Source organism: Lepidochelys olivacea (assembly GCF_965140295.1).
Source record: "Lepidochelys olivacea isolate rLepOli2 genome assembly, chromosome: 3".
Lineage (NCBI taxonomy): Eukaryota > Metazoa > Chordata > Testudines > Cheloniidae > Lepidochelys > Lepidochelys olivacea.
Window position 1 is genome coordinate 108817370 of NC_140413.1, and position 17168 is coordinate 108834537.

General features: G+C 38.0%; 1 protein-coding gene across 1 annotated transcript in view; it reads left to right on the forward strand.

The window, feature by feature from the left end:
• Positions 1-17168, forward strand: part of VTA1 (vesicle trafficking 1) — a 77239-nt gene that overhangs the window by 39954 nt on the left and 20117 nt on the right. The window contains exons 6-7 of the mRNA XM_084622441.1: positions 12268-12435; positions 15320-15400. Coding sequence (XP_084478567.1) covers positions 12268-12435; positions 15320-15400 — 249 coding nt within the window. The remainder of the gene's footprint in view (positions 1-12267; positions 12436-15319; positions 15401-17168) is intronic.

The following is a 17168-nucleotide window of genomic DNA, read 5'->3' on the forward strand; positions in this document are numbered from 1 at the left end:
AAAAGGCCTGGTAAATTAATTCCCTTTATCACATACCCTCTTTGACTCTAAGGCAGATCTGCAACTGGAAGGTAGTCAAGTAGCAATGTAAAGTTCTGAATCTGTTGGTACAGGATGTGTACTAAGGTTATGGGCTCTATTCCTGGCTCTGACATAGACAATATAGTTCTTTTATGAAAAGTGATTCTAAAAATATTATCTCTAGACTTCTGTTCTTCAATTTAATTTAAAATGTGTTAAACATTAGGAGATAGACATATACTATTATGGATCTGGTTTTCAACCTTTCTGAAACATGATCTCATGCTTTTGGAGAGCCCCTACCCATCTAATCAAAGAAAAGGAAGGATGGGCATGACTTCCAGTTTGAGAAGAGATCAGACTATTGGTCCTTCAAATACATTATGCTGCTTGAGGTAGTGGCAACTAGCTGATGCCATGGAGAAAAACAGAAAATAGGAACATAAGGACTGCCATATCGGATGAGATCAGTGGTTTGTTTAGGCAGATTTCCTATTGCCAACAGTACTAGATGCTTCAGAGAAAGGTGCAAGAAATGCTGTAGTAGTGGTCATAGAATAATCTGCTCTCAGGGAACATTTTTTCCAAGCTCTCTTGAATAACAGATTGGCTTATGCCCTGGAATATGAGAGCTTATATCTCTTCCAAAAATACATGTGTTCCATAGTTGTACAAGGAAAATGGGATGAGTGATACATGTAGTAATCAGCAGATATCCTATTGCATTTTTTAGGCTGATACCTCTGGGTATCCATTTTTTTTAATCTTTTGGAGTTTACATGTTACTTGGCACTATTTATGGTGTTTGTAGGCTTTCTAGTTTAAAAAAAAAAACAGTATTACTGCTCATACATTCTTTCTCTATTTAACTACCTATATTTACTGTCCCCCTTTTGTCTGATAGCCATACAAGAGATCTCTGTTTGTATTAGTTATTTTCAAACTACTCTCTAAAATGATTGTGACCTAGTTTTACTTTACTATGCAGCGTACTTAGCCTTTATACTTTAAAAAGTAGACATGAATAGAGCCACCTAAAGGACTGTAGTTGCAAATTATAAGTTTTATATCATAGAACTATACTCCTTAGAACACATGTAAATGAAATTCATAGATATTTGTGAATTGATATTAAATCATATTTCAGATTATTAGTTTATCCTAATTATTATAAATGTTTCATAGTAGTATATTTTTTCCTACCAAAGAAACCCAAAGCACTTTACAAATACTGAAATCAGTACACTCAACCACTGAAATACAGTTGCCTCTGAGCTGGAGCACAGCAGCCAGTTGCTACAATGTACAACTTTAAACAGTCAAGAATAATGCTATATTAAATTGAAACTATATTCTTACGTAGTTCTGTAGAATTAGGCGTTGTCTCAAACTGAGCTTTTTAGCCACTGGTACAGCTATGCTCATGTAGTTGTACCAATGCAAACTCCGAGTGCAGATGTGGCAACCTACCCCAGTTTGACATGCACTTAGTTAACTGAAAAATGTTGTTAAAAGAGCTAATGTGAAATGAGTTAGTTTTTATTATCAATATATTATAAATCTGCAAATATAGAAGTCTGTAAATTAAAGAATTTGTTTTTATTATTCAAATTCATAACTAGTGATCGCCCACAGAACTTGTTTGATTCTTGTAAAATTGAATAAACGCTAGGCAACATGTAGTAATACTACTATTAAAACTTACATACCACTTCTAGTCTTCAAAACGTTGTACAAATATTAACTGATCCTTAGAATGAGGAGTGTAAGTTGTATTATGCCTCCTCATTTTACAGACTGGGAAACAAGCAAAGATGATAAGGGACTTGCCCAAGGCCACAGAACCAGTCAGAGGGGAGATTAGAATTCAGTAGTTTTTCACTCTTACTACTATGCTAAAACCACTACTTTTCACTCTGTATCGTTACCAGGGGCTGTAGGAAAAAATGAAAATTGCAAGTCCCATTGCCAGGGTTATAAGTAAAAGTAAACTAATGGGGACAGTATTTTTGGTGGTGATATAAAAATGAAAGCATTGCTATTCAAAGTGAGCCTGCAATATGTATTTTTCATAATCAACAGGCTATATTTTTTGTTTGACAAGTTTTATTTTGTTCGGTAAGGCATTACTCTTTTAGGCATTAACGCCATATTCTATTTTTATGTATGGGCAATAAAATGACAAAATACTTTTTTTTAGGGATTATTAACATTGTACCAGATGTGGCATACATGCCATAACATTTTGAGGATTGTAGAGCCAAAGATCATATGCAAATAGATTTTTCAGTAGAATATTCTGGAAAAAGAACTTGTCATAATTCTTGCTTTGTTCATCCCAGAAAGAAAAGCAGCATTGTTTAAACATACTGCTGGACTTTCCCCATTCCTTTCGGCTTGCTCACTTTCTGCCTCTTCTTGCGAATGAAAAAGTGCATGTTTAAATAGACTGAAACTAGCCATCTCCAGCTTGACAAATTACCATATTTTCCATAAGTGTTGTGCTCCCTGTGATTCTTGAAAACCATACTGTAAGTCTTGGAGATGTTTATACAGTAACATAGGCGTTCTCTATGTAATTCTGCTCTTGGATTTAGTGGAGGCTTTTGTCAGTATCCTACAAGACCATGGAAACTTAAAATAGCACACTTGATTTATTAATGTGGTTAGAATACGACTCATAGAGTACACATGAAGATCACTCAGGAGTACCCTTGGGTCAGCTACTAAACTTTTATTGCAGTCAAGAAAAACATAGTTATAAGCTATGTATATTTATAAATTAAAAAAATCCTAAATGGACAAAGTATAAAGACGGTAAAATACATGAACTACTGACATTAATATTAGAGAGTTCCAAGGAGCCTTTTCAGTCCTCATAAGAATAAGGAGAAATTTGTAGAAGCAATTAACTTTAACTTTCAAGAAGGGGAGGTGCTGGAGCACCCTTCTTACCTGATTTGAGGAAAGTATGTGTTCTAAATGTTTTTAGAATCATAGTTTGCAGTAAATTGAAGTGAAATGGTACACCAGGATAAGAAAATGAAATGATTTGGAACTGAAATTACTCCAGGATCAGTTGGAAACAGGAGACAGTCTTTAAAGTTCTAGTCTGGAGTTCCTAACACCTCCAAAAATATGGTTTCTATGCCAATATTCAGTATGATATTCTAAGCTGTATTCCATATGATATTTTAATTAAAAGTTGTTGGTATTGTGTGTCAGAATGATTACTGTAATGTTCCAGATCTGTTACTTTTATGATCTGCTTTAAATACCGATCACTATCTTCAAAGCAGAAAGTTATCTGTTTTATATTTGCCAAGATGAAATATCTATGGAATTGTTGCTGTCACTCTGTGTAAAAGTAGTTTAAACACTATGTGGCAATAAAAATGTGACTGTTAAAGAAGGCAAATATAGAATGATAGTATTTCATTCACGTGGGCTCTAGAACTGTAAATATATGGTTTGGCTATATATATTGACAACAAAATTAGAAATATAAATATTAGATAGCTTTAAACAAGGTTTTTGTAAAACTACAGAAGTCCTAATATTTACCTTTTGAATTGCCAGTTGTTAAAAAGAAACTATAAAATTGAAGTGTGAAGAGACTGCAGTTGTTTTACTACATAGTTTTTAAACATTCTTAGCCATGTTACAAATGTTTTAAACTTAGATTGTAATTGGTGTATTTTGAGGAACAGATGATCTAATTTTACTAGCATTGATTTACTGTAAAAGATTTGCATTTCAGATTTGTGTTCAGATCTCATACTTAAAACAGTTCTTGAATGAAAAATTCTGATCCAGCATCTTAAAAATAACTGTTTATTTATCTCTTGTATCAACTACTTTTCAATCCTGTGCAGTAATATTACAACTAAAGATTACATAAAAAGGCCATATTGAGTCAGACCAATGGTCCATCTAGCCCAGTGGCCAGATGCTGCAGAAGAAATGAACAGAACAGGGCAATTCTTGAGTGATTCAGCCAGTCATCCAGTTGCAGCATCTGGCAGTCAGAGGTTTAGGGATACCTAGAGTATGAGATTGCATCGCTGACCATCTTGAGTAATGGCCATTGATGAACCTATCCTCCATAAATTTATCTAAGTTTTTTTTTTTTTTAACCCAGTTATACTTTTGGCCTTCACAACATATCATGGCAATGGGTTCCACAGGTTGACTACGCGTGGTGTGAAGAAATACTTCCTAATGTTTGTTTTAAACCTGCTGCCAGTTAATTTCACTGGGTGAACCCTAGTTCTTGTGTTATGTGAAGGGATAAATAACGCTTCCTTATTCACTTTCTCCACACCATTCATAATTTTACAGACTTCTATCAGTTCCCTACTTAGCTATCTCTTTTCTAAGATGAACAATCCCAGTCTTCTTAATCTGTCCTCAGATGGAAGCTCTTTCATACCCCTAATCGTTCTTGTTGCCTTTCTCTACTTTTTCCAATTCTAATGTATCTTTTTTTGACTGGGGCAACCAAGAACTGCACGCAGTATTCAAGGTGAGGGCATACCATAGATTTATATAAATGGCATTGTATTATCTGTCTTATTATATATCCCTTTCCTAATGGTTCCTAACATTCTGTTAGGTCTTTTTTGACAACCGCTGCACATTGAACAGATGTTTTCAGAGAACTATTCACAATGACTAAGATCTTTCTTGCATGGTAACAGCTAATTTAACCCCATCATTTTGTTTGGATAGTTGGGATTGTGTGTTCCAATGTGCACTATTTTGCACTTATCAGCATTGAATTATATCTGCCATTTTGTTGCTTCGTCCACCAGTTTTATGATATTCCTTTGTAATTCTTTGCAGTCAGCTTTGGATTTAACTTTCTTGAATAATATTGTATCATCTACAAATTTTACCACCTCACTGTTAATCCCCTTTTCTAGATCGTTTAAGAATGTGTTGAACAGCTCTGGTTTTAATACAGATCCTTGGGGGATCCTGCTGTTTACCTCTCTTTACTGTGAAAATTGACCATTTATTCTGACTTTTTTTCTGATCTTTTAACCAGTTACTGACCTATGAGAGGACCTTCTTGTTTATCCCATGACTGCTTACTTTGCTAAACAGCCTTTGGTGAGGGACCTTGTGAGAGACTTTCTGAAAGTCCAAGTACACTATATCCACTGGATCCCCTTTGTCCACATGCTTGTTCAAATCCACAGAATATTCTAATAGATTGGTGAGGCATGATGTTCCTAGACAAAAGCCATGTTGACTCTTGTAAAACATACCATGTTTATGTTTGTATCTGACAATTCTGTTGTTTAGTAAAGTTTCAACCAATTTGCCTGGTACTGCAGTTAGGCTTACTGGCCTGTAAATGCCAGGATTGCCTCTGGAGCCTTTTTAAAAAATCGGTATAACATTAGGTGTCATCCAGTCATCTGTTACTGAGGCTGATTTAAATGATAGATTACATACCGCAGTTAGTAGTTTTCCAATTTCATATTTGAGTTTCTTCAGAACTCTTGGGTGAATAACAGCTGATCCTGGTGATTTATTACTGTTTAATTTATCAATTTGTTCCAAAACCTCCTCTGGTGACACCTCAATCTGGGACAGTTCCTCAGATTTGTCACCTAAAAAGAATGGCTCAGGTTTGGGAATCTCCCTCATATCCTCTGTGGTGAAGACCAGTGCAAAGAATTCCTTTAGCATCTTTTCAACAGCTTATCTTCCTTGAGTGTCTTTTAGCACTTTTATTGTATAGTTGCCTCACTGAGTGTTTTGACAGTCTTCTTTCTTCTGATGTACTTAAACAAAATTTCTCTGTGTGTTTGTGTCTTTTGCTAGTCACTCTTTGAATTCTTTTTTTGCCTGCCTAATTATACTTTTACACTTGACCTGCCAGAGGATTTGACTTCCATTTTTTAAATGATGCCTTTTGCTAGTTTGGTTAGCCATGGTGGCATTTTTTTGGCCCTCTTACTGTGTTTTGTTTTGTTTTTTGTTTGTTTGTTTATTTATTGGGGGGGTATACATATAGTTTGAGCCTCTATTATGGTATTTTTTAAAAAAGTTTCCAGGCATTTGACTCTTGTGACTGTTCCTTTTAATTTCCATTTAACTAGCTTCCTCATTTTTGTGTAGTTCCCCTTTTTGAAATTAAATGCTACTGTGGTGGATTTATACAGTATTTTCCCCCCTACAAGGATGTTAACTTTAATCCCATTATGCTGTGATTGGGCTGTTCGGCTATATTCACCTCTCGGACCAGATCCTGTGCACCACTTAGGACTAAATCAAGAATTGCCTGTCCTCGTTTGAGTGCTAGGACTATTTGCTCCAAGAAGCAATCATTAATTGTGTCTAGAAATGTTATGTCTCCATTCCAGCCTGAGGTGACATGTACCCAGCCAATATGGGAATAGTTGAAATCCCCCATTAATACTGGGTTTTCTGTTTTTGGAGCCTCTCTAATCTCCCTGAGCATTTCACAATCACCATCAGCTAGTCAGGAGGTTGGTAGTATATTCCTTCTGCTATACCCTTATTATTCAAGCATGGAATTTCTATTCACAGAGATTATGTGGTACTGTTGATTCATTTAACATTTTTGCTATATGTGACTCTGCTTTCTTTCACATTTAGTGCCACTCACTCACTAGAGCGACTTACTCTCATTCCTACATATTTTGTACCCTCATATTAATGTGTCCCATTAATTTTCTTTGTTCTGCCAAGTTCCTGTCATGCCGGTTATATCAATATCTTCATTTAATACCAGGCACTCAAGTTCACCCATCATAGTACTTAGAGTTCTAGCATTTGTATACAAGCGCTTATAAAATTGTGCTCCTCCACACCCCCTCCAGCCCTTAGTTTAAAAACTCTTCTACTACCTTTTTAATTTTATATGCCAGCAGTATAGTTCTGTTTTGGTTTAGGTAGAGCCCTTCCTGTATAGGCTCCTCCTTTCCTCAAAGGTTCCCCAGTTCCTAGTAAACTTAAATCGCTCCTCTCAACTCCATTGTCTCATCCATGCATTGAGACCCTGCAGTTCTGCCTGTCTAACTAGCCCTGCTCATGGAACTGGGAGTATTTGAAAGAATACAGTCCAGAATCTCCATGGTAGCAATCAATTACCCAGCAGTCTAAATTTGACCTCCAGGACCTCTCTCCTATCTCTCCCTGTGTCATTGGTACCTACAAGTACCACAACCACTGGCTCCTCCCCAGCACTACACATAAATTTATCTAGATGTCTCGAGAGGTCCTTCACACGTGCAGGAAATTCACCATACAGTTCTCCTGGTCATCACAAAACCAACTATCTGTATTTCTAATAATCAAATCCCCCATTACTATTATTTGTCTCTTCCTAATAAGTTGGAGGGGTATCCTAAGTGCAAGAGTGTACCGTCACATCATCTGTAAGGAGGGTCCCAAGGATGGGCTCATTTTCCTCTGCTCCAGCTTGTTGTCCATCTTTCATCTTCCTCAACAGCACAGAGGCTGTCAGACTGGGAGTGGAACCACTCTACAATGTCCCTGAAAGTCTCATCTATATAGATTATAAAGGACTGTAATTTTTTGCTTCCTTCATTTTGGACAGGTAAAAATTTAAACATATGACATTGCAGAAAGGAAAGAATACTTTTCATGTTCTGGTGATTAATTTGATTGAGCTTGTGCATCTAATAAAAGAAGTTCATTTTATAAAAAGATGGCTTTGTTTAAGAGCACAAGATGAGTTTAGCTCATTGCATTACGAGTTTTCAATTTTAGAAAGTGTGTATTGGGGAGGGGTGGGACAGCTGGAATTGCTCTGCTTACTGTATGTAGGCTGTGTGCATATGGAGGCTAATTTTTCAGCAGTGAACATGCATGAAACTGTGCTTAATTTTCCACATACAAATGGAAAATTTGCACATGCCCCAATAAATGAATATCCCTCTTTCTGGGGTGCTTTGTATATATATGTATCTTATTGGAGACTACCTATTATTATGTTTGCCCAAATTTTCCCATTTTAAGACCCTGGTTTCAGTTGCTTGTAATTTGGGCATGTACACACTACAAACGTAAGTGACCTATGTTGGCGCAACTTACAGCCACCACAGTAATTACTGCAATGGTTCATGTCCACACTGCCCTCCTTCTGTTGGTGGTGTACATCCTCACCAGGAGCACTTCCACTGACTTAAAAGGGGCAGTGTGGGGGACTGAGAGCCCAGGCTGTCTGCTCCATCCAAGTTGGGATCCTGGGCAGCAGGGTGGGAGGGAGCTGGGAGCCCATCAGGCAGCCCAGATGAGAGCAGGCAGCCCGGGCGACAACTTGGGTGGGAGCTGGAGCCGGGGGTGAGAGCAGGGAGCTTGGGCAGCAGCCTGGCTGAGAGCAGTGAGCCCAGGGACACTAACTGGAGCACCCCACCAATCCTGGGGGTGACAACGTAAGCTGTGAGCAGCCTTCCTGTCAATTTCATGGCTCCAGCATGGAGTCATGAACTTGAGAAGAATGACAGTCAACAACCAATGTAAGTAACCTGTAGTGTCTACAGGGATGCTTCATTGCCCTAACTACACTGATGTAAGCCCTGTGCCTCTCATGGACGTGGAGATATGGTGGTGTAGTAGGGCACTTATATTAGTCAGAGCAAGGACTGTAGTGTGTACATTGACATAATTAAGTCGACATAAGCTCCCTTGCATCAACCTAAATCTGTAGTATAAACCAGGTCTTTGCAAAACTTTAACTATTTGGTTGAAATTTTCCGTGCTACTTGTCCTTCTCATGCTGAATTGTTCAGGATAATTTCAGCCAAAATGGTTCAGCTAGTTCTGAGAACAAGGTTATGGAAAAATACATTATTTTGTCTGTGTTAAAAAAATTCTGGTGACCTTTTCTTTGAAAAGCTGTAGTGCCCCATGTTTTGGATTGGGACTGCCAAAACTGCCCAAATTTGGCCAAGTTACAAGCCTTGTTTAAAAAAAAAAATAAATAAAAAAAATCACAATTCATACGTGCTTGGAGACTTGCTAGACCTTTGCAGCTAAATTCCCTGAAGATTCTGTGCACAATGAGCATGCTCCAGCCTGAGGCAAAGTAGGATTTTCCCCTCTGATTGCAGCTCTGGGCTGGGCCAGGAACTGGAACAGAGATCAGCAAGCCTGTCTTTCCTGAACTCTGTGACCCCCTGCTGGTCCAAGGCACCACAGAGAAGGAAACTTCCTTATATAACTGGAGTAGGCTGGAGTAGATTAGGACAGCAAGCCCTGGCGGGGCGGGGATACAGGGGGTGGGGGGGACTAGGATTAACTTGGTAATGAGACTTGGAGCTGGGATGGGAGGAGACTGGTGACATGATCTGTGGGGGGATGACTGGAGGCTGGGCGTGGGGAAGAGACAGATCAGATGTGGCACTGATTGAGTGGGGGAGCTGGGAGCGGAGGAGAGACTGGGACTGGTTAGGCAGTGAGAATGGGATTGGGATGAGTAGGAGATTAAAGGAAGAGAACAGATTGTCATCATTAAGGATGTTGAATGATGCTTAGCAGAATTGGATTCTATCCCTGTCTCTGCCACAGAATTCCTGTGTGATGCTGTGTCCTCTTTTTCTGGGTGTTCAACCTGAGTCCCTAATGCCTGAATTGTAGAAGTGTTGACACTTAGAGTTGCAGTTGAAGTCTATGGGAGTATGACAAACTGGGAATATGTCTTATTTCTTATGAATATCTGTTTCCTTATTCAGTTGTGTATTGCTGCCTGCCTGAATGCGTAGAGTTAAATCAAAGGAGGCTTTAAAGGGGTTGTTGAGAGGCCAAGTAGGAAAGGTAATGTAGTGACAGGATAAGACAGCCTCATAGGTACCTACCTTCAAGGAATTCAAGATAACAATGGCTGGGCCATCATTGGAGGAGAGAAGTTACCTAGATGGCTCCATCCAGGTGAGAATGTTTTACCCTTCCCAAGACTAAACCGATAATCAAAGTTTTTTATTTGTGCTATACCTAGTCTTTTTCTACCTGTTTTAACACACCTTAGCTTTGCTCCTGTGAATGTTAGCCAGATTGCATTGCAGTGGTGGTGAACTAGCAAGAACTACAGAATAAAGGAAAATCTCTGCATCTTTAGGATTGTGTTTGCCTGCAAAAAATCTACCTTAAGTTTGTTGTAGAGGTCAGACATCTGTAGCAATGAATTACAAGATGCAGATGAGAAAAAATAATTTTTAGAAGGTAGAAGAATTTTACGATGTTCTGTGCTTTTCTATTACATTTTGGAAACAATACTAGCCACTTTGTTTATAGCTTTCTCATAAAAATGCATTTTTATATGTTTAAACACTGGCAATATAGTGAATGCAACAGTGATGGCTTAAGTGTAAAATAATGCATTTATGAATAAACTTATACAAGTCACAAAGTATAATGACAGTATTAGACTTATTGACAAACACAGCCATCGGGCATATGGTGTTTTATTCCTTCTTATGTTTTCAACTGTATTTGAAGGTGGCAGTGAAAGACTACTAGGACTAACTTAGTTACAAAATAACCAGAAAAATCATTTTTATTGTAATTATATTTAAAATCAGATTAGAAAAGAACTTCATGGGATAGCTTTTCTTCTTGATGCACACATTTAAATCCCATACATATGATGCTCACCTCAGAAAAATATACATATACAAATTTTGATAGGGAGTTGAGAAGGCAGATAACTTTAAAAAAAAAAAAAAGGGGTTTTCCATGGAATGTATTTTTAGAGTTTTATACTTTTAAAGTAATGATATCTTAGTCTAAATCTAGTAATACGCTGATACAGATATTGTCAGTTTCAGCTATTCTACCTTTAGTCTTCTGTAGTAGTAAAGGATATTGTGAAAGGAAATAGAAAGTGGTATTTGTGTACTCTTTTTAATAAAGTTAGCTGTCCAACATGTAACTCATATTTTACCCTTTCTCTGTTTATTTCAAAAGCCTTAAGTGGGGCAAAATCTCAGTTCCATCAGTTGACTCTCCAGTTTTCATTACTAGACGCTAATATTTACATACTTGATCAGATCTTCTATAGCTGGAGACCAGAATGCACTTCGTAAAGAATTTTAAAATAACCAGTTTTTACACGATCTAAATACAACTCTATGCTCTTATGTTGTTTCCGCTGTCTGATGCACCAGCAGTTAACAAACACTGTTCCCAGAACTGTGCTTGTTCCTGCTGACCTTTCTAATCATGCAGATGCACACCTCCAATAAATGAAACAGAGCTTTGTTGGCTTGAGCGCCACTAGAAATCTAGGAACAGAAACAACTTCTTAATAAAATGGCACAGGTAGGATAAATTATGCTTGGTGCAGGTATGGCCATACTTAGCTGTCTAGATTGGATCTTTAAAGTTATATGCCAATTAGAAGCCAGGATATTTTTAAAGAGGTAACTATTAGCTTTGCACTAAATAGGCCAGCCATTCATATTCTAATGTAGGAAGTTCTGCAGGCAGGGCCATGGATCAGCTGACGAAATGTCTCATAAGCCCTCTTTAATATTACTTCCTTCCCAAATTTTCTCGTTTTTTTCTCTTTGCTTTCTTTTCATTTCTCATTTTAATCTTCTTAACATTTTCCTCACGAATATACATGCCATATAAAAGAGAGAGTGCCTTATACAGTGAAGTGTATTCATTCAAATATATTCATTACTACACACTGTTCGTACTCTTTGTCAAACTGTTTTTAATTCTGTATAATTTATATGCTAAATCTTAAGGATTCAGAAAAATAAAACCACAAGGTTGTACATATTCAGCCCAGTGATGACATGCATTCTCTTTCAAACATCTGTCTACAGCTCTATACATTAAGTATAAAGAAAAGGAGTACTTGTGGCACCTTAGAGACTAACCAATTTATTTGAGCATAAGCTTTCGTGAGCTACAGCTCACTTCATGCTCAGATAAATTGGTTAGTCTCTAAGGTGCCACAAGTACTCCTTTTCTTTTTGCGAATACAAACTAACACGGCTGTTACTCTGAAACCTACATTAAGTATGTGAGCTCCCAGAACTTATCCCATGATGCACTTATACTTCTATAGATCGTTATTTGATTTTTTTTTTGTTGTTGTTAAACCATTCATTTTATAACTTTATAAGACGTTATCCGATAAGGAAGTCAAGGCGGATTATTGTTGCAGAAATAAATGGTAGTTTATATGCTTGCTCAAAATAAGAATTAATAGAGCCCTTTTCTGTATCTTAACAGATGCTGAAAGTGAAGACGCTAGTTCATCTGCTCTACCTACCCAAGTATCTCGGCCATCATCATCTACATATGACGCAAACGTGCCAACTAGTAATTATACTGGCATACATATCCCACCTGGTGCACATGCTCCAGCCAACACTCCAGCTGAAGTACCTCATAGCACAGGTATGTCGCATTATATCCAAGAACACAGATTTACTTTTACTGTGAGGTGCTTTGCTATTCCATTGTAGCCTCCTTTCCAGTTATATGTAAAGTATAATAAGGCTGCAATATTGTATATGTGTTAGAACAGAGGCAACTTTTATAGTTAATACTTCATAAATTACCATGCTAATCCTCATGTTTTTGGACACTTGTGACTTTCTGAAACTTTCACTTGTTGGGCTGAAACTTTCTATAATTGGTCTCTGCTTGAAAGTGATTTTTATTAAAAGTTTGGCAAAATAGTGTTGGTCTTTGACTAGAGGGGATAGTGACAAGAATTTACTTTTCCCATTATTAACAAATATTTCATAGAATCATAGAATATCAGGGTTGGAAGGGACCTCAGGAGATCATCTAGTCCAACCCCCTGCTCAAAGCAGGGCCGATCCCCAATTAAATCATCCCAGCCAGGGCTTTGTCAAGCCTGACCTTAAAGACTTCTAAGGAAGGAGATTCCACCACCTCCCTAGGTAACGCATTCCAGTGTTTCACCACCGTCCTAGTGAAAAAGTTTTTCCTAATATCCAACCTAAATCTCCCCCACTGCAACTTGAGACCATTACTCCTTGTTCTGTCATCTGTCAACTTCTTTGTCTTTCTCTACATACTCCCATTGCAGCATGCATTGTTCCTCTGGTTGTGTCACCTGTGATTGGCTCTTTTTTAAGACTTCTTTTTTCACTCGGTTTCCATGTGCCTGGCTGTATCCACTCTTCTGTCCTTGATCATCTTGATCCAAGTGAAGTTATTGCAGCTTCCCATCAGACATCTCTAAAGCAAGCCCATTGTTCCTCTATATCATTTGTTACCTGCAATTCTTCAGATTCATTGGACTGCTGGATTTTAAACTCCCTCCTTCCATCAAATATCATCTCTTTTCTTGTTAACTTGTCTTTTAGCTTGATTCTAACTGTTCCAATGGCAAGGTAGTGGTTACTTCCTGCGTCAGAATTTTTAAAAGATCTTGCATCCTGCAGTGATCATCTGTGCCATCTGTTTAGGCAGCGTTATCCAATTGTTTCTCAGCAATTCCATCATTTGACTTGCCTGGTAGTTTGTGTTTCCTGAGATGAGGGAAAAGTACTCCCACCAATGGCACAAGTTATACATGCTGCATATCTCAGTGAATCTTTTACCATTTTCTATCTGCCCCTCAATTCCATGTCTATGAAGTGATCAGATCCGAGGCTGCCATTACCACCTTGAGCATTCATATCACCCAGAACCAGAACTACATCATAAGCATAGACCTGGTCTGGTACATCTTGCAACTTGTTGTAGAATGCACCCTTTGCTTGTTCATTATGATCATTGGTAAGTGTGTAACACTGGATGGTAGTTACTTAGCATGATTTGTAACAAAACGTGCTCTTGTAATTCATGAGTTGACTGGTTCCCATTCTTGTAGAGCTTATGTGTTGCCTTTTGGTCAAGGACTATTCCAACTATCTCTTTAGGAGTATCATGAATAGAGTACCATGATACCAACTGAATTGATTTCAAAGTAACAGCCGTGTTAGTCTATATTCGCAAAAAGAAAATGAGTACTTGTGGCACCTTAGAGACTAACCAATTTATTTGAGCATAGTGAGCTGTAGCTCATGAAAGCTTATGCTCAAATAAATTGGTTAGTCTCTAAGGTGCCAGAAGTACTCCTTTTCTTTCAACTGAATTGAGTATTCCACATTCAGTCCATCTCATTTTCTCCCTCTGGGAATACCATTATTGAACTGAGTCTGACTCTTAATTACTTGACTCAGTTTCCCAGTGAACCCACATGGTTCTCACATTCCAATACCTAATTTTAGCGGTTAGGATCTCTTGTTTCAGGTGATGAACTCCTTAACAGGTTTCGTCTACCACCCTCAGACCTCCATTTGAACTCAGTGATTCCAAAAGGCTGAGGTCTCCTTCAAGCTGGCTTAACTGAGACAGACTCTCCTGTATCTGGGTTTTTCCATAACTACAACTTTTTTAGATAAACTGGTAGTTCATATGACTCTCAACCTTAGATCCATGAATCCTTATCCTATATGGGGTTCCTTCATCCACCATCCGAGACACACAACTGGTAGTTTAAGATGCCCCAGGAAAATGGCATGGTTGTAGGGTGATAAGGGGTTGTCTGCATGTGTTGGGAGGGAGTTGGTCTCACACAGAACTACCCTTATCTCAGGGATCAGAGAAAGATTTGAGATAGAGAAGTGCTGTCTCTCTCACTGAGAGCACAAGACTTCGGAGTGAGAATTGTATTTTCAAAGGAGCACAATCCCAGATAAAAAATGTTCCTTTTCATTATGCAACCATCATGTGGAACAACTTTTCTGTATCTCCTCATGTCTCAATCCTTAACTCTTCTTTTTGACCTGAAATTCTTAACCCTCTTTGAGAATACACATATGCTACTTCTATTCTCTCCTCCCCAACCCGTTTGCTTTCTCCTAGTTCCTTGTACTAATTTTCCCTAAAACTCTGAATCTGGTGACCACCTGTTCCCACTGGACCTTTTTTCACACCAACTTTTCCGTACCTGTTACTTCTATGAAATATTGTACTGAAATAGCTGTTCTTGAATGCGTCTTGATTTCGTCTTCATGAAAGGTGCTATTTAGAAATATTTAAACGTTCGTAGCCAACAAATTATTTTTCAGAAGTACTTTATAAATGTTTCTGAAGTTCTCCTAAAGTTTCCTTCAGTTATAATTATTTCCGATAAAAGCCAGTTCGGGATTGTTTACACTATATAAGTAACACAATTAAACCTCCTGTTAACAACTTGCTTTTTAAGTCTATAATTAAAAGTAACATAGTATAATTCCACTGTTGTTTTGCTGATTTGCAGGTGTAACAAGTAATACCATTCAACCCACTCCACAGAATATTCCAGCTGTAGATCCTTCTCTTTACAATGCTCAATCTGCAGGTAAGACAATGGCATTTATGTTTTTGCTTATGACTTATTTTGCACAAAAAATAGTTTAAGGAGAAACCGAATAAAATTTCAGTAATGTTGACAATTTATAAATAAAGAGTATTGCTGTTTGGAGGTAGGGACTGCCTTTCTGTGCTTGATGCCATCACTTAGCACATTCTGAGTGCTAATGAAATGCAAACAGTTTTTAAACTGTTGTTATTACCCTGATATATAACTCTTGGCTATTACCTCATTAAATCCCCTAGCTAATGAAAGCATGGTCTGTACTTAGAACAATGTTTCTGAAAAGCCCAGGTGCTGCAAAAGGTAGAGTTGGGCGATTTAGGTAGGTAATACTCCTCCTCTGAATTGGTATTGAACTAATGAGCTATTATTGTGATAGGGACTCTGTGCTCCTATTTTTCAAATGAGTTTTAGAGCCAGCCAGTTCAGTAAAAATGATTATTCTGGTGGTGTGGCTAAATTCCATGTTGGGTAATCACGGAACATTCCACCTACCTAAAATGGCCCTCACAGGGTCAATTTAGGTTATTATTCAATTCCTTCCTAAAATAATCACACAAAAAAGACATTTCTGTAGCGTCTCTGCTGCAGAATACCTGTCATATTTCACACCAGAGACAGCACATGTCAGTTGTAAATAATCCCTGTATGAAATGAGCTAACTTAATATAATGCCTCCTGATTATGCCTGTATTTAATTATCAGTCACTTAGCCAAAGTTTGCTTTGAATCCAAAATATATATTGCCATCTGTCTGTGGTGTTATATTAGCACCCATTGCCATACTGTTTCTCTATTCATAAGTTGATTGTTCTCTCTGTATATACATATGAGCTAACCTTAGCAAGAAACCATACTCTGAGAAAGGTGTGGTCTGACTAGAAGCCAGAATCCTCCTAGCACTGACACTCCGTGAATGAGTCCATTAACCTTTCTGCCAGACTTTTCCATCTGTAAAAGTGAGGTAGTACCAAGACAGGTTATGTTGCTATGTAAAACTTAGTTATAGTTAGTGTTTCTGTGTGGCTGGTATAATTTTGATACTGTAACAGGCCAGTCCTTGCTTCCAGACAGCCCCCCAACCTGAAGCAAATACTCACCAGCAACCACACAACAGAACCACTAACCCAGGAACCTATCCTTGCAACAAAGCCCGTTGCCAGCTGTGTCCACATATCTAATCAGGGGACACCATTATAGGGCCTAATCACATCAGCCACATTATCAGAGGCTCGTTCACCTGCACATCTACCAATGTGATATATGCCATCATGTGCCAGCAATGCCCCTCTGCCATGTACATTGGCCAAACTGGACAGTCTCTACGTAAAAGAATAAATGGACACAAATCAGACTTCAAGAATTATAACATTCAAAAACCAGTCGGCAAACACTTCAATCTCTCTGGTCACTCAGTTACAGACCTAAAAGTCACAATATTACAAAAAAAAAAAAACTTCAAAAACAGACTCCAACAAGAGACTGCTGAATTGGAATTAATTTGCCAACTGAACACCATTAAATTAGGCTTGAATAAAGACTGGCAGTGGATGTGTCATTACACAAAACTAACATAAAACTATTTCCCCATGTTTATTTTCCCCCCTGCTGTTGCTCACATGTTCTTGTCAACTGCTGAAAATGGCCCATCTTGATTATCACGACAAAAGGTTTTTTTTTCTCTCCTGCTGGTAATAGCTCACCTTAACTGATCACTCTCGTTATAGTGTGCATGGTAACACCCATTGTTTCA